General features: G+C 41.1%; 1 protein-coding gene across 1 annotated transcript in view; it reads left to right on the forward strand.

Annotated features, from left to right (window-relative positions):
- The window catches only part of stx1b (syntaxin 1B), a 45,190-nt gene that overhangs the window by 2,375 nt on the left and 19,362 nt on the right, over positions 1–23,453 (forward strand). The window contains exons 2-3 of the mRNA XM_047571556.1: positions 21,306–21,380; positions 21,782–21,881. Coding sequence (XP_047427512.1) covers positions 21,306–21,380; positions 21,782–21,881 — 175 coding nt within the window. The remainder of the gene's footprint in view (positions 1–21,305; positions 21,381–21,781; positions 21,882–23,453) is intronic.

Consider the following 23,453-nt stretch of genomic DNA (forward strand, 5'->3'; position numbering starts at 1 on the left):
GGATGATTGTTCACCACCGCTGTCAACAAGTCAGTGTGTCCAGGTGCTCAATGAAACTTTAAAACGGGGGGGATGTGAACACGGGAAGAAAAAGGTTTAAAGTCTGTATACATGGAAACGGAGAGGAAAAGTGAAAAATGTTCATCTAAACCTGGCTGATTGAGGTCCAGACAGGTGATCGGAAGCTTGAACAGCTGTCTGATAAGCCAGACACCGGCTCTGGAATAGTAAAAAAAAAAAAGAGAACTAAAGTAGACGCCTGTTGAAACGGCTGACGGTTTTAACGTCTTCAATAAATAAAGCATACCCTCTGCCTTCTGAAACTGAAACATACAATTTTCTGACTGATTCTCGAAGCAGTGAGGAAACTCCAGATCAGACCAAACACAGGAGCGACTGCACTGATTGATCTTCCTCTGGTTTCCCACTGAATCCGAATGAACCCAGAGACCCAGAGTTCAGTTTTGATGTTCAGCGTTTTCAACATGATGAAATCAGCTGATGAAAACTGAACACAAGACCGTGACACACCAAGCAGGCGGTCGGCCTTTGTCAGCGTCAAGCCGTCGGCGAGGGCGTGTGGTTTTTGTGGCGCGTCCCGCATCGTTGGCACTAGTCGGAAAAAATCACTCTGATTGGCTGCAGGGCTTAGAGCAGCAGGGCGCGAGGGGAGAGAGGAGACACACAAGTGACAGAAGTAAACAGACGACAAAGTTCAAAGGTCACACAGAGACGCCTTTATTATTTTCATCTCAGCTGAGCATTCAAATACTTTCACAAATGTGGATCGACAGGATTCAGTAGAGAAGAGCTCTGTTTAACCTCCTTGCTAACAGCAGCTCTTCCTTTTTCCTTTTCCAAATCACAAGCCCAGACTACTGCCCCCTGCTGGCAGGAAGACTTGCTTCCTCTCGGTTGTTGACCGCATTTACCAACTGGTCGTTGGCCATAGCCTTTATGGTGCGTTCAAGTGCAACGTTGTGGTCCAGACACAGTAGACGTTGATTCAGTAGATTTTTTTTTTTTTTTTTTTTTTTGTCGGCTTGGTGCGTCCAGCTGCAACTCTGATAAACTACTCATTTCACATATTTGTGGTTTAATTTTGTCTGAGACAGACGTTAGTTTCCATGGAAACAGACCGTAGACACCGGCGTCCACATGGCAGAGGAGCTGCTATAAAATAAACTGCTTCGACAGTTTCCTGCTGAGCTTCGGTCAGATGGAGTAAAAGCCTCCCTCCGTTACTTTTATCCTCTTCTTCCTTCCCTCTCCTCGCTATCATCCCTCCATCCACCTGGTGTGTCCATATCTCCCCCCTTCTTTTCTTTTCCTCCCTTCTCCCTCCGTTTCCTGCCTCCTGTGCCTCTTTTCCATCTCTCTCCCCCCTGTCTCCCATTCCTCCATCCTGCCATCACCTCCCCCTTCATTCCTTCTCCTCATCCTCCTCCCTGCTGTTTCCTCCCGCCTCCTTTCATCCTTCTGCCGTCTCCACCCTTCCTTTACTACAGTTTTCCTCCATCCATCTATCATGTATTTCCTTTCCTCCGTCCCTTTGTTCGTCGCTCGCTCCCTCTCCTCCATATTCCCTTGTTTCTGCTTTCCTTCTGTCACTCTTTCTTATTTCCACCTCCATGCATCTCTTCATCCCCTCCTCCTCCATCCTTCTAACACCGGTTCCTCCATCGCGCTACCTCTCTTCCCACTTATTTCCATACCTGATTTATTCCCGTTTCCTGACAACTAAATCTTTCCGCTCCTTTCGGCGTCAGCAGCATTTCTTTATTTCTCCCTCTTCTTTTTTTTTATTGTTGCCGAATTCTTCCTTCCCTGTCGGCCATGTTGGATGATCACCGGAGTGAAATCCGGCTCCGGCTCACGTAATCCTGCCGGTAACAGATGCTGCTGTATCATGCAGCGGCAGCAGCTCAGTAGTAATAATTATATTTTTATGTAATCGTACACATCACGGTGACGCTGCCTACACTCCTCCTCCTCCTCTTCTTCCTCCTCTTCCTCGTCTGCTGCTGAGGTTTTCAGAGTCTGACCGAATAGTGTGGAGAAACAAAAATAAACCTGCTGTGACATGTTCACATACTTAGAACAGGACACAAACTATACAAACTGCAACTATCATACTTTTGACTGTGTTACTTGTCTGATATTATGGTTGTTGTGCACTTCAAACATCAGGTTGGGAAAATAAACTACAATATATTATATAGATTGTTTGAGAAAATATAGATATAAAAGTAGAATAATCCTTCTAACTGAAGCTGGATTATCAAACAAAAATTATTGATTATTTGTTTCATTAAAACCGATATCAACTCTTTGTCTTCTTAAATGATTTTTGTTTTTAACAGTGAAAACTCCACGTTCTCAAGTATTTTCATGACTTTCTGAACTTCTGATTCATTTGCTTGTTTATCTGTCGTTCTGAACTCATGATGCTTGTACTCCACTTGTACTAAGGAGTCGGGATTTCCAAGTTCCAAGTTGGTATTTTCAGCTGGAATAACCCTCAAAGTCGTAGAAACCTCTTCCTACCCCCAAGTTGCATTACCAAGATGGCCGCCCCCATGTGTAAACGGTAGTTAGAAGCTACTGCAGTATTACGTTTATTTATTATGATTAGTTTTTGTTGCATTAAATCGGTCGCACAGAAAATATTAACATACATGTTGTGTGTACGGCGTAATTTAAGTTTTTCATGTGTTATATGGAAACTACAAACCCATGTCGCACTAACAACGGCTAAAAACAATAGCCTGGTAAAACCAAAACAGTGGCAAACTGATTAATAGTGCATTTTTTTGACATTTAAATGAAACTAAATTTTTATAAATTTCTGCCTCGTGTGGTCTTGTAAACTTCACCACCAATTTGTGTACCTTAAATGGCCTAAATTTAGTTTAACATTTAACAATAATATCAAGAATTTTTTTTAAATTAAAAAAAATTCAATTATTGAACAAGTTATATTCAGACAAAGCAAGAGCTTTCATGAACACGGCGCTCTAGTTTTCCTATGGAAACGCCCATAACTCAGTTGTGACGTTATTCCCAGTAAATGGAACGCACCATAAAATCTGGATGGGCATGGTGAGTTCAAGCGCTAGAGGAGTCCTTCTTTCACAGCTGGAGGAGAAACTGAGATAAAATTCAAATAGACGTGATGCAGGAAAGAGTCAGAGGCGTCATTCCAAGGACTGAGGGTATTAAAAAGTGCTGCATCATTCTACCACCTGCTGCAGCAGAACGCTTCGTCATGTTGGGGAGCTTTACTCAACAGCAGATGCCGTCGGGTTGTCGTAGCATTCGGGGGCCTTGCAGCTTGGTCGCGCGTTTCTGCTGGGTCGGGGTTCAGAAGATTAGCTCTGATTAGCTTAGATGTGTTCTTATTGCTCCTGGAAAGTCAAGGAGTCGCTTCACTCGTCGTCAGTTAACGGAAGAGAGAAAGCAGCTCGTTGGTGATGCGTTCAGGGGCTCTGCTGTTGGCTGTCGCTGAATGTCGACCACATTCTAAAGAGCCAGATTTATTTTCTGTGCAAACGGAGAAACAGAAAGGCCGTGTATGTGTGTATGTGTGTGTGTGTGTGTTAGCCTATCCCATTTCAGTCTCATTGATTATAACAGTAGGAGGGGGGTTGGGTGAAGATCTAGGCAGGAACATATTTCATCTTCAGTGCCTTCATATCAGGATTAATAGAAAAGTCAAGTATCACTGCGGCCACAGACACACACGCGCCTTGAAGTGAAATCATCGTATTTGTTGGCCGTTTGGAAACAAAGTGATCAGGACGTCGCTTGATGACATTATTCTGTTTTGTCCTATTCAGAGACAGCTGCTGTCACGATTCTGTGTGTGTGTGTTTGTTTCATCCTCCTCGCTGCACCAGGTGGGCGGGACTGTGTTTGTTTGGCTTTATTTACCCAGAGAGCACACACACACACACACACGCAGACACACACAGAAACACACAAAGAACAACACACACACCTGCTGTAGTGACTTGCTCAAGGGCACCTTGATGGCCTTCAAATTAAAGTTCCACTGAGCTCCACTTCCTGTTGTGTGACTTCAAATTAAACCGCGTCCGTGCTACAAAAGGAAATAAAAAACGCTTCAGCTGAACAGGAAGTTCTTCTTGTACCTTTGACCCATGAACAGACCAGTGCTGTTTGTTTTTTATTCACAGATTACAACATAAAGATATTTCGTTAACATCAGGTTCATAGTCGCCATCAGTTCACACAGTGTTTGTGTTTGATATCTGATGAGTGTCCGTGTGAGTCTGATGAGGGTTGATGTTTTAGAGAGGTACACAGTGACAATAAGTAACCTGCAACTACTGAGAGACATGCAGTGGCTACAAAGAGACACAGTACAACTACAAAGATGACTATTACACAGACAAATACAAAGAGACACTTAACAACTAGAAAGATGGACAACACAACTACCAGGAGAGACAAGATGACTATGAAGAGACAGAAAATGATGACATAGAGATGAACCAAAAACTAGAAAGAGGGACAACACAACTACCAGGAGACACAAGATTATTACGAATAGACAAACAGACTAGAGATAGTTGTACAAAGAGGACAAACTCAAGAACACAAGATGACTTAAGAATACACAAAAGAGACAAGATACTAAAAGAGCACAAGATGACTTCAAAGAGACACAAGATGACTTCAAAGAGATACAACACAACTACCAAGAGACAGAAGATGACTACAAACAGACACAAGATGACTACAAAGAGATACAAGATGATGACATAGCGATGACTAACAACTAGAAAGAGGGAAAACACAACTACAAAGAGACACAAGATGACTACAGAGAGACAGAAAATAACTAGATATACATATATATGTATACAAGACAAATACAAAGAGGCAGCCAACAACTACAAAGAGACAATAACAACAAACAGACACAAGAGCAATCACAGATAAACCTACAATTACATTAAATGACGACAACCAGGACACAAAATGTAAAGATGTGGCCATAAAATAACTGCAGTCCTGCACAGTGACCAGAGAGGAAGACTGTGTGGTCTTCATTGTCCTGATGAGTTCATACTGTGCTCACTAACATGTAGCTGTTATTATCAGCTGACACCAACGGCCCTCAGGTGTAATAAAGGCTCCGCCCACTGATTATCTGATCCTCAGGTAGTAAAACCTCCTCTTAGCTCCTGATTATTGAAGAAGAGAGTTTTTAACTTCGGACACTGACTGCAGAACGAGCTGCAGCTGGAAGAAGCGGTCGCGGTTTCCTCTGAAAATACATTCCTGGCTACAGGCTTGATGCTAATGATAGCTAGCTCATCAAGTCTGAAGGTCTGCGTGTGTGTGTGTGTCTGCGTGTGTGTGTGTATGTTTGGATGTGCCGAAGGCCATCCTTCCTTCAGCCAAGTCAAGGACAAACACACCATTACTGCTGCACACAGGAGGTCACTTTCACTTCGTCACGTTATTCTCGGCTCACGTGGTTTCCAATCCACTCATCTCTACTGGTCTCTACCGTCCTCTGCTGTTTTCCACTAATCTCAACCTCTTTGGTTATCTACTCAACCCAACTGATCTCTACTGGTCTCTACTAGCGAACCCTCCTCTTATCAAGCTTTTCTCAGCTATTTGACCGTGACACGTTCCTTTTGATGGTTTTCAGCTCGCAAGCTTTCTGAGGTGAAATGCAGTTGTTTTAGATTTGATTGTGTTATGATTAGATTAGCAATTTCCTCCTCTTAGTCCACACACATTTGTATGCCTGTATTTGTGAGGGCCAACACAAACGCACAGTAACGTGGAATAATTAATTCCCTTTGAAGAAGCTGAAATTTGATAAAGTTGGGATTTTAGCTCTTAAAATGGACAGTGTTTCTACAAAAAAAGACAGAAAACATTTCTCAAAGCGTTTCCAAACAAAACCTGACGAAATGTCCCACAGCGCTGAAAATTGTCCCTGCTTTCCAGAAATTCCTTCACATGTGAAGATGTATTTGAAAAAAAAAAAACCTCAGTTTGCAGACAGGGTTAGAAAATAAAAAGTTAGATATCTAGCCTGAAGGCGAGGTTTCATCACATTTTCATCATTTTTAAACTGACATTTTATTGAGTGCCAAAAAGGCTTTTTGTTTTTCAGAGGTGTCTGTTCTGTCTCCAAAATGTCCCCACATACCAGGTCAGAGAAGCCGGTCCTCACAATGACAGCTGTGCGAACACAAACACACACAAACACACTCCTCCTACGTAATATTGACCGAGCAGTATCTGCTGACTGAAGACAATCCTGAGTGTGCGTCTGTGTGTGTGGGATGATTGGTCAGTAGGAGGCCGGTCATGTGATTTATGGCCGTATCTCGATTTAATGGCTCTGCTATCTCCTTTGTGTGTGTGTGTTTTATGTGTTTGCTTATGTGTGTGTGTGTGCCCTCATGTATTATAGATGTTACCCTCCCCCACGTACATCTCAGCGAGCAGCCTCGTAACAGCAGCACACATCCTCCCCTTCCTCTTCTCCTCATTCTTTTTTTATTATTCGTCAAACAAATAAATATCAAACGTGATCACCAATCAGACGGCAGCTCGCTCAGATCGATGAGAGGCAGCTTTAAGCGGGGTGTCGAACGCAGGACGAGCTCGTCCTTGTGCTGCAGACTGATGGGAAATGTAGGCGAGGCCGTGATGTGATTCTGACATCACACATGTGTCCTCTGAGTCACCGGTTTCTCTCTGCGTTAGAGTTGTTTTTATTAACCTTAAATGATTCCTCTCTTTGTCTGCCAAGTCAGAAGAGCTTTTTATCGCTGTGAATTTAAACAGTTTGTTCAGGTCAGAAGATCTGATTAATTAATTACAGATGATTTAATTAATCCTTAAAAATCCATAATTTGGAGATTTGTTGAGATATACATTGAAGGTCGGCATAAAGCAGTCGAATGGACATGAGTGCAAACAAGAGACTATAATACTTTATGATTTATGTTTCAAATAAAAATGTCTCTATTTGTCTAATCCACAGATAGAGAGTGAGTGAGTGGTGTTTTGCTCATGGGTACTTTGGCAGCTGCTACTCCGGTCTGCCCCAGGTCCTGTGATAGATCGAACGGAGGAAGTGCAGTATAAATAGTCCTGAGCCAAAGTGATTTCAGGCAGTTACTGAATTGAATTAAGGCATTAAAAGGTTTGGTGGGCGGTTGAAGTAAGAAGCACTGACGCTGCCTCACCTCTTTCCTTTAAACAGATTCCTGCAGCCAAGGCCTGACAGGAAGCCAAGCCGCGTGCTGCCATTACCTCATAACAAAACAGATTGATGGCTGGAGTGATGACAGCCGAGTCTGATTGAATATCCAGTCTTTAATTAAAATGAATCAACCAAAGTGTTATTTACGAGAAGCAAAAGTGCAGGATACACAATTTGACACTTCAGGATTTGAAAATATTTCAAGAGAGTTCTTTAATTAAGTTTTGACCTGAAATGTTGAAACACAATAAGGAGATCTAGATTTGATTATTGAAGAGTTTGAACTTGGATTTATTTATTTTTGAGTGACCTGGAATTGATGCATAAGATGGATTTGGATTGAGTGTTGAAAGACTTGGTAAACTCAAGTCCAATTTGTCTGAAATGACTCGAGGCTCGTTTGTGAGTGACTGTATGTTGATTTTTCCTCACTTGAACTTTTTATCTGGATGACTTCAGAGAGTTGGACTTGTTGGGAATTACGTGAATTTATAAACTTCTTGACCCAAGACTTTGACTTTTTTTGTGAATGAGTTGGACGTTTAAAAGACACTTGCACTTGTTTCAACAGATTGAACTTTGACTCAAACTTGAAATGACTCAAGAATTTTTGTAGACTTGATTCAAATGACTTGGGGTTTGATTAATTTTTTGAAATTGGACATGTCTTGCGTTTTGACTCCTCCATCGAGGGTGCACTGTGACTTTTTCAATGACACAGTTGGCCAAGTCCAGTGGTTCCCAATCCTTTTTACTTGGAGCTCCCTCTACTTGTATCTAAGAAAAGCGGGGGCCCCCATCGGATCTTCTGGAGTATTATGCAGTTCCATCTATGCATGAAACATATTGTACATGTAGGTTGAAAACAGGTGACTGATGAAACAGGTGAAAACTGATGGTGAGCTCAGATCAGACATGTTTTGATGGACACCAGGTTGGGAACCACTGGCTTAGTCAAACGATTTTGACTGACTTGTGACTCAAATTGTGTTTGGATTCAGCCTTTTTTTTTAGATGAGATGAAAAATTTCTCTTTAAAATCGGACAAATTGGCCATTTGTCGTAATTGAAATTGACGGCTTCAGGAGTAGTGCCAATAGCTGGGGCCTGTGGGTATTGTAGTTTTTAGAATCAGAAGAGAAGTTGAAATGTCTGTGGTCAAAGGCAGGAAGATTCTTGGTCATAAATACAAACAAAAAAAACAGACTCAAATTCAAAAAGAAGTGTTTCTTTCTGCTCAAACTGTCATTCAGTAAATTCACATCTGTGTCACGCATGAGAGAAAAATCGGATTTGGGTCACTGCCACCTGCAGATGGAAACACGCACACACATGCACCAACATGCTACCGCTCTCTGGGGAACAGGAAGTGGATTCAGGACATTTCAGGAACACGGGAAATTGATCCTGAAGGACGTCTGATTCGCAGAGAACAAGGCCACATTAACATTTTAGATTTAACCAAATGCTTCCTACTCGAGTGAAAGAAAACTGAAATGTATCAGCAGATTCATAAACGATGGAATTACTTAAGTTGTTTGTTGCTAATTTGAGTTCTTGTGGTGTTTTCTCATCAGATTTTTTATTTTTTTTTGTGTGAACGCCCAACTAATGATGATGAAATAATTTTCACCATCTGGATACTCTTGAAGACAGATGGAGGCAGGAGAAATGAAAAAGTGAAGGAAGCAGTGGATGAATGACTTAATGGAACAGAAATCAGGTGACCCAGTTGGAAAGACCTGTTTAGAGGCTGAGATGAATGAATCACACATTCTCTCATCGATCTGAATTTACAGGTTTAAGCTGAGAGAGGGGGCAGGGAACGTTCGCCTCCATCACCTGAGCTGCTTCGCTGCTAACGAGGAATCCAACTGTGTGAAACCAGGGTTACACAAGTCTGCGTTCACCTCTGGTTGACCTTAGTATACGTTAGCGTAGTTCAGACGAAGGTTTAGTTGTGAGCTAACATTGACTGGTTTAGTTAAACCTAGGTTTAAACCCGTTTTGTGGTTATGTAGTTGTTCTTGGACCAGACCCTGGTGACAGACATGCCAAGGACCTCCAGACCTCCTACAGAGATTATCATCTCTTCGCTGTCACTTTGTGCCCTTTTATTTCTTTGTAGTTTGTGCATCTCAGAAGTTGCTTTTCTTTCCGTTGTAGTCATGTAAGTTTTTGCATCTTCATTTTGGATATCTTTGTAGTAGTTTTGTGTCTTCTTGTGGCCGGTTTGCATCCCTCACTGTCGTCATTTTTCAATTTAATTCAATTCAATACAGCTTTATTCATCCCGAAGGCAGTTCAGTTTGACAGCAGTAAGCAGTGTCCATGCCTACATGCATAGACGGCAACCAACACTCAACATTCAACAATAATAACACTGTCAGAGATAACATGCAGGTGTCCTCCTATGTCCCAAGAATGCACAACCAGAAAATGAACAATAATGTAAAAAGTACTTATTAAAAGTAAGTGCTTCCATATAAAAATCAGGGGTTCATTCCCACATGGATGGATTTAGATTTAAAAGTCTAATCTCTGGTTGTTAAGCGTCTCTTTGCAGTTGCATTGTGTTTCTTTGTGGTTGCTTTGTGTCTCCTTGTAGTCATTTTTTCATCCTTAAGCGACTTTTTATGGTCGTGTTAGTTATTTTGCATTTTTTATTTTTCTGTGGATGTTTGCGTCTCTTTGTAGTAATTTTGTGATTGTGTAACAATTATCAACATATCTGAGGCCACATGTGCCTTTACATGTGTGACTGATGTGTGTGTGAGTCTCTGTGAGCCAATAAACCAATACAGCTTCATCTTCTTAATTGCTCGTTTTCTCCTCATTAGAAGGCGACACTTCTTATTAATCTTCCCTGCAGCCTTTTAAAGAACTCTCAATTTTCAGAGGCGACCTCAGCGTTTATCCACAGCTTTCCAAAAGTCTTTCAACGTTGCCTGTTGTGTAACAGTTGTGATTCTCGTCAGAACAAATGTTTAAGATACTGAAACAGAATTGGAATAAAATGTAGGCAAAATTAGACGCGACACATTTCGTTCAGCGGCTTTAAATAATTTAAACACGTTTGCTGATCAATACTCTGAGGAGAAGCTCTGATTGTGTAGGTCTGTCTATTGGTGTCAATACCTGGTCAATACTTTATTGATGCTGTGTCAGGTGTGCTGCGAAATGAATGTAACAGATGTTTTCAGATGCAGCACAAGAGGAGGTCTCTGATTGGACATTTAGTATTTCAGTAAAAATCAGTGACATTAAGATCATTTTTTGTTTCCTGTTTTAGTGTAGAGAGCCACTGTCACTTTCTTCTGTTTTTTTCTGGTGTAAAATGGTTCGTTCCCCACATATTTTACTGAAATACCACGAGGCAACCAAAGATAGAGTCACAGAATTGAAATTAAAGATGCTTCTGATAAAATCATTTGTCTTCGCAATTTACCAAATTTAGTGTCTATCAATTACGAACAATTAAGATTCATTACTAATTATAAAACCAATAAATTCCACCGAAAATTTGGAAATAAAATAAACCTGTGTCTCCATCAGAGGCTCAGCTTCTCCCAAATCTGGTTTCAACACCGTTCTGCATCCGTTTTAGTCACATCAGCAGCAACCAGAGGCCTCTTAAATGAAAATGAAATAAGCAAAACTGTTCAGTCAAACCATTTAACTTCAGTTATTTGTATCTTTTGATGAAAATTACCTGAAACAGGACGTTAGGGTGTATTTTTTCTATACAGGAAACTGTAATGAGCCTCTGAGTGCTGCTGTGAGGACACACAGATCCAGCGTGAGGCCGCCTGCCAGCCGCCTAAAAGAAGATTATCTATTGATTCCATGACTCAGTGCATCCTGGGAAAACGGCTACATTACCCAGAGTGCCTCAGCGGTGAGGAGGGGTGGAACAAAGATGGTTTTCTTGTGCGTCGTGGACTCGCATGCGTTGTTTAGAGCGATGCCGCCGTGTGATGCTATAGCCTGTGACTTCTACCTAAATGTATTTTAATAAACAAACGGGATAAAGTGAAAAGTTTAAAAAGGATTCATGCTGAATCACCCGAGAGTGTACAGGGAGCCTGACCCTTAGAGACACAACAGACACGTTAATGGAAACCAAATTAAACACCCAGTAAATGAGCAGTAAATGAATTTCTGTTCTTTCATCAAAGTTAAGGAACTCCCACCTTCCTCCCAGACCTTTCACTCCTTTTCCTCATCTTCCTCCTCTGTATCTGTCCATTACCAAACTATAAAAGCTCCAGCCTCCTCCCAGTCCTTCCTTTTCTTTCCTCGCTCGGTTTCTTTATTCAACTCTGTTTGTCCCTGCGGCGTCTCCTCAGCTAGGAACGACAAGTCGACGGCAGTCTGACTGTTTATTTATAGACCTAAAGAAAGAAACACCACACAAACTGTGTGTGTGTGTGTGTGTCTGCTGTTTTTAAACTTTCTGTGTAGTTCAGTCAGAACAAATGGTCAAAAAGGAGCTTCAATAATTAACAGATCTGTCGTACAGAGAGCTCGCTGTCTGCAACTGAACTGCAGCAACAAACATTAGGTCGAGTTAACAAAGCTGGACTTAATTTGACTCGTGTAATAATACCTTACCTCATCATATCTTTCAATCTTAACTCGTCTCAGTTTATCTCATCTTAACTCAGAGGTGTAAATGCTGGAACAGGTTCCTGATTCAGGTTTAGGAAAGATGGGGTTCTGGTTTTTATCTCAGCTGAACCAAAGTCTGGACTTTGCATGTCCTCCATCCACCCAGAGCTCCTCCCGCCAACTGCCCTAACCTTGACTTTTAACCCTTAACCCTTAACCCTAACCCTAATCCTAACTGCCTGAGATCCAATGAGAATTTAGTGATACAGTCGTAAGTGACCTGCTTCAGTCAGTACATTTACATGCACGTGAAAAAAAAACAAAAAACAAAACGAATTATTGCCTTAATCGGACTATAACAGGAGAACTTAAGTGCATGTAGACATGTTACTCCGATTAAAATTGGACTCCTCATTATAAGATTGAGACAGCCAGGTAATGCGATTGGAATTCGATTTTCTTCGGCATGTATACAGTGAGTCTCAGTAAATCAATTTTCATTGGATAATGCATGTGCGCATGCTCCATAACCGCTGCGCTGGCCTGTGACCCCAGAACAAAAACTTCCGAGAAAGCCGATTGCAGAAGAAGAAGAAGAAGAAAAACGTAGCCGTCTGAGGGATAGCGCGGATCTTACCTGCACCAGAAGTAGCGCAAACATTACATACAAGATTAAAAAATGTAGTATTATCTGTCTGGTTGGGTCGGGCTGTATTACCGTGATATTATCCTGCTGAAAAGACACATATCACCACCTAGTGTGGAGGAGGAGAACAGTTATTCGATTTTCTTGCGCTGCATGTAAACTGGGACAAGAGCTGTAGTGAGAAAGTCGAATTTTGAGCATAACTCGATTAAGCTCTGCATGTAAATGCACTGAGTGATAATGAGCGTCTCCTTTATGTAAGATGAAGAGCTAAAATCAAAAAGGGAAAATCTGAGTGAGTGAGAAAAATGTGTAAGAAACAGCAGATATGTTCCTGCAGGGGATGAGAAGATTTATTTTCTATGTTGTCCTGAAGACAGTGATGAAGAGACAGGAGGAAGCAGTGAGGCGGATCAAAGAGAAATTCAAAATTCCTTTAGGTCAAAAAGATTTCACCAACAGAAAATGACAAGTCGGTAAAACAAAAACCCTTTGTTGCTCAAACCGAGAAAAGTTTCTTCCAACAATGATTTCGTAATATATAATAATATAACGTTGCATGTAGGACTCATGTTTCCCTTTTATTTCCACATATTGTCGGTTGTTCGAATGCTGAAACGCTGCCTTCAGGCGCTAATCAGGGGCTCTGAAATGTGAGCGCTGCTGATTCAGCATCACGTGACGAGGTTGAGATCAGAATAAAACATTAAAATAGCTTTTCTGTCGCCAAAGACGAGATTTCTGTTTAAGTCTGAGAGTCGTCGGTCACACGGATCACAGATGGACTCTGGGTACAGCCAGAGATCCCAGTGGATTGTGGGTAACACGGCTCGCTGCTGGCATGGTTTACTGCTAACAACACACACACACACACACACACACACACAAATGTAGTGTGTGTATTCATGCATGCAAACACACACACACACACTCACAAACACACTGCTGGCATGAGAACACACTCTGACACCTGAGGTCAACGTCCTGATTTAAGTCTGCCTGACGTGGTGGAGGGGCAGAAAAAAGAAAGGGAAGGAGAAGAAGGAGAATAAGGATCATCTAAAATACAAAATACAAATTAAAAGACAAAAGGGAATTGAATGAAGAAAATAAAGAAAGTGAATGAAACGTAAAAAGAGGAGAAGGACAGAAATTAAAATTAAAATTTCAAATTACGACATATTTTCTTTCTGTTATTAGATTTTAAGGAAGAAGCGTTTTTTACTTTTATTAACGAGTCACATTCTATTTATGCATTCATTTATTTATATATATTCATTATTACTATTTTTAGTCATTTAATTATTGTATTTATTTATCATTAGCATTGAATCTGAGGAGAGAATGAGGAAACTTTATTGTCACAGAGAATTTTCTATTATTATTATTATGATGGAAAAATTAAAAAAATGATATTTACCTTTCAGTGTCTGAATATTTTATTTTCTCGTATTTAAATGGTCATTTTTAAATAATTTTACAGCAGGTTTCCTCTCACCCCTCCCCCATCACGCACTGCTCTTTCCACCACCCCCCCACCCCCTCCCCCACCGTTTCCTCCTCTTCCTCCCCTCCCCCACATCTCTCCCAGTCTCTCTGGATCGTCTTCATCTCCTGTCTCTCTCCTTCTGCCCTCGCTGTTATTTCCACCTCTCTCCATCGTTGCACAGTGCGCAGAGCTGCCGGGCGTCGCTGTCCATTCATTCACATTAATCAAATTAATTTGCTCATAAACACACATGTGCGTTCTCACATTGACTCGTTGGACGTAAAGAGCACAATAGAGGCCCATGAATAAGCGACACACCGTCTCTCCTTCTTTGGCTTTAATTTAAGAACACGTCGCTAATTATTGATGAAGTACTTAATCATCACTCACCTCGTTTGACCTCCGACCTCGTTTTCAGCTTCCAAAAGGACTCCAGAAATTAGGCGTCTGTTCAGCTGTCAGGTTGAATCTATGACAGGGTTACAGGGACTGCAGCATTATCCATCTAGGCTCGCCTCAGAGTTTAGTATAAATAACAGACACACACTGACAGGAGGGTGTGTTTGTTTGTTCATTTAAGGCAGATTTTTATTTTTTAAGAATTATTAAACAGTGTAAAAAAAAAAAAACAAAAAAAAAACTCATCAAACCTCATCAGACCTGGATCCACGTATCGTATTGTGTCGTTTCGTGTCGTATCGTATAGTAGTCTATCATATTGTATCGTATCGTATTGTGTCGTTTCGTGTCGTATCGTATAGTAGTCTATCATATTGTATCGTATCGTATTGTGTCGTTTCGTGTCGTATCGTATAGTAGTCTATCATATTGTATCGTATCGTATTGCATTGTATTATATCTTAGTCTATTGTATCGTATTGTATCATATCAGGTTGTGTTGTATTGAATCATGTTGAATATGGTTGTACGTGACTTGTGTCTCTTTGGTTGCTTCTTAAAAAAGTTTTGAATGTAGCTGATTTCTATTTTATCTTTATTAATCACCCTATCTGACTAATGTGGTGTTTTTCAAATCTATTATCGTGATGAATATATAAACCAAATATCTGAGCCCACATGACTAGATTACAGGAAGAATCTCTGTTTGCCAATACACCAACACAGTATCGTATCAGGGTTGGGTATTGGCGAGGACTTCACGATACGATACATATCACGATACTTGAGTCACGATACGATACATAATGGTGATATTATGATATCGCGATATATTGCAATATTCTACAGAGTTCTCTGAGAAATTTTAAATGCAGCTTAAAAGGAAGTAAGAAAATACCGAGCATGCTGCCGGGAGGCAGTAGAAGGATAGTCGTGGTTGATATTAGGCCCCGACCAGCTCGTCTATAGCTCCAATGAGCTGCCAGTTCTGGCTAATCCGACAGTGTCTTATACTCTGTCATTGTGTCGTGACACAGGAAGTGACATTCACTCCCTCAAGGCAGAAACCCAGTCTAGTCAGCATGGGAGACAGACCCACCAAAACAAAGGCTGTCACAGTATCACATTATATCGTATTATATGGAATCGTATCATATTGGTATCACATAGGTATCCTATTACATGGAATTGCATTTCACATTTATTGTATTGTATTGTGTATTGTGTTGTATTGTGTATTGTGTATACTATTGGTATGGTGTGGTGTGGTATATTGTTCATCCAGAATGTGAATGAAAAACACTGCAGTGAAGTAATGGAGACGTGTGTGTGTGTGTGTGTGTGTGTGTGTGTGTTGCTGTATTTACATGTAACATGCTGACAGACTGTGAACATGTTCCCACTCACACAGTCATGTTGATATATTACAGACGTGTTAACAGCAGCTACAAACAGTTACCTCCCTCCTCCTCCTCCTCCTCCTCCTCCTCCTCGTCCTCCTCCTCCTCCCTTCTCCTCCTCCTCCTCCTCCTCCTCATCTTCACCTCATGAAAACATGGTTATCATGGTTTCATCTTAGTGTCATTGGCATTAACACTGGACCAAATTAAAAGATGAGTCTTCTGTTATGTGGCTTATTCATTTATATTTTCCTTTGATTTTGAACTGATGTATTTTTAAACAAACTACATATATATAAAAAGACTCCATGTTATTTCAAAGAGTCCTAGTTTGATTAATATTTTAATTCAAATAATAAAATATTTATGATATATTATTAATTTGTTATTTATAGGGCTACATATATAGTTTAAAATACTGGGTTTTATTATGCTTATAATTATAATTTATAATAAATATTTGTTTACCATCATACATTATATTATATTAATATTTTATAGGTGTATAAATTCTTTTACTCGTATTATTTATTAATAATAATAATATATCTTATATAAAAAATATCAGAAATGTAGATGATGAGATGATGTGAATATGTTTTATTTCTTGGATGTTCAGCCTCTTCCTATCAATTACCTCCTGTTCATCCCTCTCCTCCTCCTCTGTGAGTCTTCAGCTGGTTGAATGAAGAGAAAACAGCAGTGTGTCTCTGATGTTATGTAACAGTGTTCAGATATTAGTCAGTGCCGTCCCCCTCATTACAGTAAGAACTACACCCTGAAGAGAAACCGAGCTGTGACTGCAGCTCTCATTCATCTGATCAGTCAGACTCTTCTCTGAGTGGATTAACCAGACTCACCGCTGTCTGATTTTTAAATGTCAAGTTTCAAAGCGGCACAGACTAAACCGGGCCTCTCTGCAGCTCGTATTAGCTGACATATCTGTCAAAGACGTGAGTGTAAATGCAGGCAAAGGGAGGATGAGCACAACAAACGCACCTCTTATTTTAATTTCCTTCATCGCGTTGATTTATTTCTAGAGAAATAGTTGATTTAGTTGTATTATAATTAATTTCCTTTAATCTTTAGGCCTCCAAATGTCAATTTCTTAAATTCCTCGTTGCTAAATGTTTAAGGAACCAGAGCAGACGGACAAAGTTGAGATCTTCAGTCAGCGTCTGCAAAGTAACGGCTATTTCCTGGAAGAACTTACGAAGACACTTCCGGCCGCTGTGACTCCATCTTGCCGTCTGAGCGCTTTTGCGTGGGACGTCCTGGACACAAAGTAGAAGCGCACAGAGGCATGATGTGGTGCAGAGCTGATTAAAGATTAATGAGGTGATCACACAGAGACGACACCGCTGCCGTCCCTCTGATCTGCCGTACTTGGATCAGTATTTACAGTAAATGTGTGAACACAAACCAGAACTGGAGCCAACCACCGATTCAGCTCCAGTGAACCGCACATTGGTTCTAACGTAGACCTGGTTCTGAGGTGGATCTGGTTCTTAAGGAGACGTGGTTCTCGTGTCGACCACTAGGCCGACCCTGACGGATCGGAGCTGCAGGATTTTACGGCTCCTCGCTGAACAGCTTTTCACTCTGATCTATTATTAATCAAACTTCTTCCATTACCTCCATCAGCCCCCGACCTTTGACCTCTGCATTACTCTGTGTGCACGTGCGTGCGAGTGTGTGTGTGTGTGTGTGCGCACGCTGCAGGACACATGACAAAAATCTCTGATCTCTGATTGTGATTCTGAACCAAAGGCAGATTTGAAACATTGGCTTCTTAGCTTCTTTTATTTCATTTTAGTTTTGGAGCAGAAAATGTAAATAGTAAATTTAGTTTTTGTTTTGCATTTTTTTTTAATTTTATCTTTCTTTATTTTAGCCTTCATAGGATTTTATTGATTGTATATTTTTATATTTTTTGTTAAAAATAAAAAATAAATCAGATAAAATAAAAATTAGTAAAATAAATATCATTATATACTACTTCTTATTTTATTTTATTTTATTTTACACTTCTTTATTTTAGCCTTCAGAGGATTTTATTCATTGTAAACTTTAGTAATTTCAATTATTATATTTATAATAAATATAAAATAAGATAAAATAAAAATTAGTAAAATTCATTTTTAATTTATATTTTATATTTCTGTTTAAAGATTTTAATAACAATAATAATTATTATTATTATTATGCATGGGCCTCGTCTGTGTCCTGGGCGTCTCCCAGATCAGAAGGTCAGCGAGTCCTCTGCTGTCACATTCAGAGAAACAAATCTCTGTGGAGGATTTCCACAGGGAGGGGCCCTGCGATGCCTTCAAGGACCATGTCTGATTCAAACACACACACACACACACACCATTTTTGTGACTAACCCTGTTTCTGACCCGGACACTCAAACCGATCTCTGACCTCCTCCGAGGTCTGGTCTGGAGGTTTTGAATGTGGGCTGAAGAGAGAGCACAGAGCTTCACGGAGCTGAATGATGAGTGAACTTGTTTCTGTCCTCTTATTATTTTCCTCTCGTAGTTTTTGTTTTTTTTTTCCGAAATGAAGAAGTAGAGCGACCCACTTTCAGACATGCGCTGCGTTTTTGTGCCGCGGGGGATCAGGAGTAACAAACCATCTGCGCGATGAGCACCGCTGGTCTGAGAACTTATAACGTGAGACGATTAAACAGAACCACAAGAAAGAGGAATATTGTAGAGCGCGGCAGAAATAATGTCCCATCAGCCCCTGCTCCTCTCCTGAGGCGCTGAAACCTTTACGAGCGTCACATGAGATAACTCGACTGTGACAGGTGTGACAGGTGTGTGCGCGTCCTGGTCATTGTTGTCGTGTTGATGGCAGCAGCTGATTGGCGGACGGGCGAGCAGCTCGACCTTATCAGCTGAGAGCAGACGTGTCTTTGGGTTTTCCCATGATGCTCGGCGGCTGTTTGTCCTGCGCTGCCGGAAGTATGTGGACAGAAGCGCGTGTCTGGAGCTGACGGATAATAACAAACAATCATTTTTGATCAGCTGTGTTTACTTTCCGCCAGCAGCGTGATCAGAACCAGGCCTCAGTCTATTCATGCACAGTCATATCTGCTGTGTGTTCTCCTGATCTAGTGTGTATTTAGTGTGTTTGCGTGGAATATTGTGGCCTCGGGTCTTTGGCATGGCTTTGTCGGGAGCGAGCGCCTGCAGTTAGCTGACATCATTAGCATCACACACAGTGAGGCCTGTTGGCAGGAACGACGGAGGACGCTGCCATCAGGCTCTGTTGGGGGCTTGATGCAGGTGGAGACACCTGGTCGGGACACAGAGGCCTTGTTTACACCTAAAAGGATGATTCTAGTTCAGACTGACTCTGGTCTTAGTTCGGCGCTGCCTGCTGCGGCGCATCAGATCTACGGGAAATATAACAAGAGCAGAAGGTTTGACATCGATTGCGCCGAATTAATTCGGTCGAGGGAGATGCCCATGAGGATCAGGAGATGCCCTCGAGGATCAGTTAGGAGCTAATTCTCTCAAAATGAACAGATTATCACAGGTTTACACCATCACACCAATCACAATCTGATTAAAACTTCCTTGCGATCAGGCCAACACAGTCAATTGTTGTGATTTAGACGGTTACACGAGGCATTTATTTCTTGTTATTAGTGTTATACTAGTGTCCACGTGAAGCAAGGTGAAACTAAAACCTAATCAAAGACCTGAGAAGCTCTCTGAGCAGCTGAGATGTTGAAAGATTAACTTATTAGATCATAGGCCTTTAACAGGTGCACCCCCTAGGGGCTCTGCGGAGGTACTGCAGGTGGGTCGCAAAATCTTTGGTTGATGAGACATTTTTTTTATATATATTTTTTAACTTTCCCCCACAAATATCTTGAAATGAACATTAACATGAATCCAACATGTTTTAGTAAAGGGATAAATGGAGACAGAAGCTGTTATTCAGCGATACGGGAGCTGCCTCGATAGCGCTCGTCAATCTAAGCCTCCTGTACACAATAGGCCCCGCCCCTGTCGCTGCTGAGCCAATCACGAGGCTGAATATTGCACGCCGACTGTTAGCCTATTCAGTCCTCAGGTGAAATCCCAGAAGCATGCTGCAATATTAGCAGAAGAGAAGCTAAGCTGTAGTAGGTAGGGGGTCCCTATTTGATCTCTCCAGCTGTTTGGCCTGAAAAACGTTGAAGAACCCTGGACTAGATTATTCATTCAGTAAATCCTCAGGAAATAGTGACGTTAAGGTGACACCCTTCATTCTTCTGTCCTGTATTTGTCAGTTTTTGTCAAAAACAAGCATATATTGAACATGTATTGAACATATGCTGTATAATACACTAGTAAATGTGTGTGATGCTAACTTATGCTGCTAGCATCACTGTGCACAGTATAATACCTGAACACACAAAATCAAATGAAGTAAAGTTCAGACTGAATTTGAACTGAGAGACGCTTTAAAGGCCGAGAGCAGCAGATTTCTGCTCTTAGAAAACAGAATAATAAAATACAGAGGATCCTATTAACCAGATGTGACAGCAGAGGTCAGTTGAAGGGAGCAACACACAAACAACAACAAAAAGGAAAAATGCAATAAAACAAAAAGCATAAAACTGCAAAAGATTCACAAATTAACAAAAAGTCTCAGGTTAATCAGGACGAATCTGCTCAGTATTTTTTCTATGGCAACACGATTCATTGTAAAGCTGTATTATTTCTTCACGCAGCTTGCAGTATTGCACTTTCTGTTCTTTATGTGGAAATTAAAGATCCTCTTTGTCTCTTTGGATGGGGGCCTTTTGAAAATGTTCATGGTTCTAATTTGACAGTTTTACCTTGATTCGCTCGATAATAATAAAAGCATCACGAGACGGACGCATTTCCTGTTTCCAAGAGAGTTTTGAAGACATCGATAACTACTGGAGACAAACCTGTAGACAGACAAGTTTTTGTTGAATGGAAAAAGAAACCACAACAACTACAGCGGATTTGAGTAACTGGCAACAAGGAGCTGGTCATAGGTCTTTAGTTTCCCCTGGAAACATATCTGTAGTAAGTAAGTCTGTCTGTAAAACCTGTTTGATTTCGTTTGGTTTTAAGGGTTACTGATAGTAGGGTTAGAGTAATAGGTGGTTCAGGTTTCTGTGTCAATTTGATGCCATAGCTTGTTGTGCGCTTCGCCAGAAATGCAATCTCTGCAATTTGTGTATTGATTGCTTTGGATCGATAAAGATGGAACACATCGAGGAAATGTTAACGGCGAAAGCTTCAGTCTCCATTGCTGAAGGGGAACCAGGAAGTGGAAACAGAAATTAACCCAACGAGCGTGCAACTATGAATGGCTTGCGTCTGTGTCCTGCAGGGTCCTAAATGAGCCTTAAGGGTTTATAGGGGATGTGTTGGTTTGTGTTGGGGTCGTCCCTATGTAACATTCATGAAACCTCTGTGCTGTTGCAGAGTTGTAATGCTAACAACTGTTTCCTGTCCGCAGGCTAAGGACAGCGACGATGATGAGGAGGTGGTGCAGGTGGACAGGGACCACTTCATGGATGAGTTCTTTGAACAGGTGAGGCATGTCAGCGCACACCCACAAGCCAGAAAATTACAGTGCTGCAAGAAAATAAAAAATAAAAAAAGAAATTGTTTGAGCTTTTAAAATATTTGTCAGATTTAATGAAGATAATTTCAGTGTCCGGTTCTGTGTTTTGACTGCAGTAGAAAATAAAACATAATTTAGTTAATTCATTAAATCTTTTAAAAACATGTACCACAATAAAAAGAGTAAAAAGTGTCAAATAAAATAAAACAAAAAATAAATTTAAAAAAAATCAAGGGCATCACAAACAAGAGAAAGAAGACATTATTATTATTATTGATTTTATAATATATATATGGTGTTTGTCATATTACAGTGTGGTGCAGTGCCGTGTTAAACTGCGACTGTGTTTGTGTTTGCGCTGCTCTCAGGTCGAGGAGATCAGAGGCTGTATAGAAAAGCTGTCGGAGGACGTGGAGCAGGTCAAGAAGCAGCACAGCGCCATCCTGGCCGCACCCAACCCTGACGAAAGTAAGACACAAACCCAGAAAAGCCCTGACTCACCACCGGGCTCTCTCCCCGCAGAGGATCGATCAGCTGTTATCAGCCAATCTAAAGAAGAGTTTTTAGCCGAAGACTTAGGTTTATTTCCCAGAAACAGAGGTTTTCCTGAGCGTCCTCCGAGCGTAGAAATGTTTGTAGAGACGCTGTCGTGTCAGCGACGGGACAGACGGTGGCAGCAGCGTTTGAAGTCTTGATCCAAACACAGAAGTGAAGGCGACGTAATGACTAGCAATAAAAAAAAAACAAAAAAAAAAACGTCCATGTAAAACATCAGGAAGCAGAAACTGGAATAATATGTTGTTTCTTCTTCTCTGGTTTTCTCTCACTAACTGCTTGAGAGTCATCTCCTCTTTGTTTACATCAGTCCAATCACCTGGCGTGTTTCCATTACTCCTAGAAACGTGCAAAACCTAAATATCGCAATAAAAAAACTGGTAATGGAAACATTTCGAAAAAGCTCTCAAATATAGCTAAATCATTTTTATGCTCTCGTGAGGTGTTTTGTTCAGACGTATCGATGTAAAAGTTTAGCGCAAAAGTGCGATGGAAATTTCCCCATAATGTAGGGGGTCATGTGACCAAATCCAAGAGAATTGTAGGATATCGTGAGACTTTACGAGAGTTGTAGCTCATTCGCAAAACACCTTTCAATGAAAACACGTACAAATTTCAGAAATATCGCTTTTATTTTGCGATTAAACTGTAATGGAAACACAGCTAGTGACAGAACTACTGCTAACAGGCGCTCTGCCCATTATTTAATTCGCATGAAAACAGATGTAAAAACGAGTCACGTGTTATTTCTTGACGAGAAACAGTGCATCCATCCCCCGAGCTAATCCATTTCATTCAGCTGTTTGCGTTTGTTCCATGTGTCGGCGCTGAGGTTAGACGTGTTAGAAGATGAGTGGACGCCTTCAGACTACAAACTCAGACATCAAGCGTTGAATATTGTGTCAGAAAGTAACTCAGAGTGAAACCTAAACCTGATGAGGACTGCAGCTCTCTGTGGAGCGCTGCCATCCATCACTCCACCACTCCTCCTGACACACGAGCGAAAAATAAAAGTGGTCGGAGAATGTGTGTGTGTGTGTGTGTGTGCGTGTTCACCCTGACCCCGGCACACTGTGACTCAGCAACAATGACTCAATGTCAGCGCCGAAGCGATGCCTGAAGCAGAGTCTGTGCTGACGGAGGGCTGCACGGAAAACCGTCTGATTCCCAGCCGTCCTCATCAGAGACAGAAAGGGGTTCATGCACCGAGGCTTCAATCGGGCTTTAGCCGGGTTTCAATCGCCTGGCAATCAGGTTTTGATCAGGTTTCAGTTACGTTTCAGTCGGGCTTTAATTGGGTTTCACTCAAGTTTCAGGCAAGCTCCAATCGGATTTTAATCAGGAGTCAATCAGGTTTTCAATCAGACATCAGTCGGGTTTCAATCAGGTTTTAATTAGGATTCAATAGCCTTTAATTGGATTCCACTCAGGTTTCAGGCAAGATCCAATCAGATTTCAATTAGCTTTCAATCAGGTTTCACTCAG

The sequence above is a fragment of the Mugil cephalus genome, chromosome 20 (genome assembly GCF_022458985.1).
Source record: "Mugil cephalus isolate CIBA_MC_2020 chromosome 20, CIBA_Mcephalus_1.1, whole genome shotgun sequence".
NCBI lineage: Eukaryota > Metazoa > Chordata > Actinopteri > Mugiliformes > Mugilidae > Mugil > Mugil cephalus.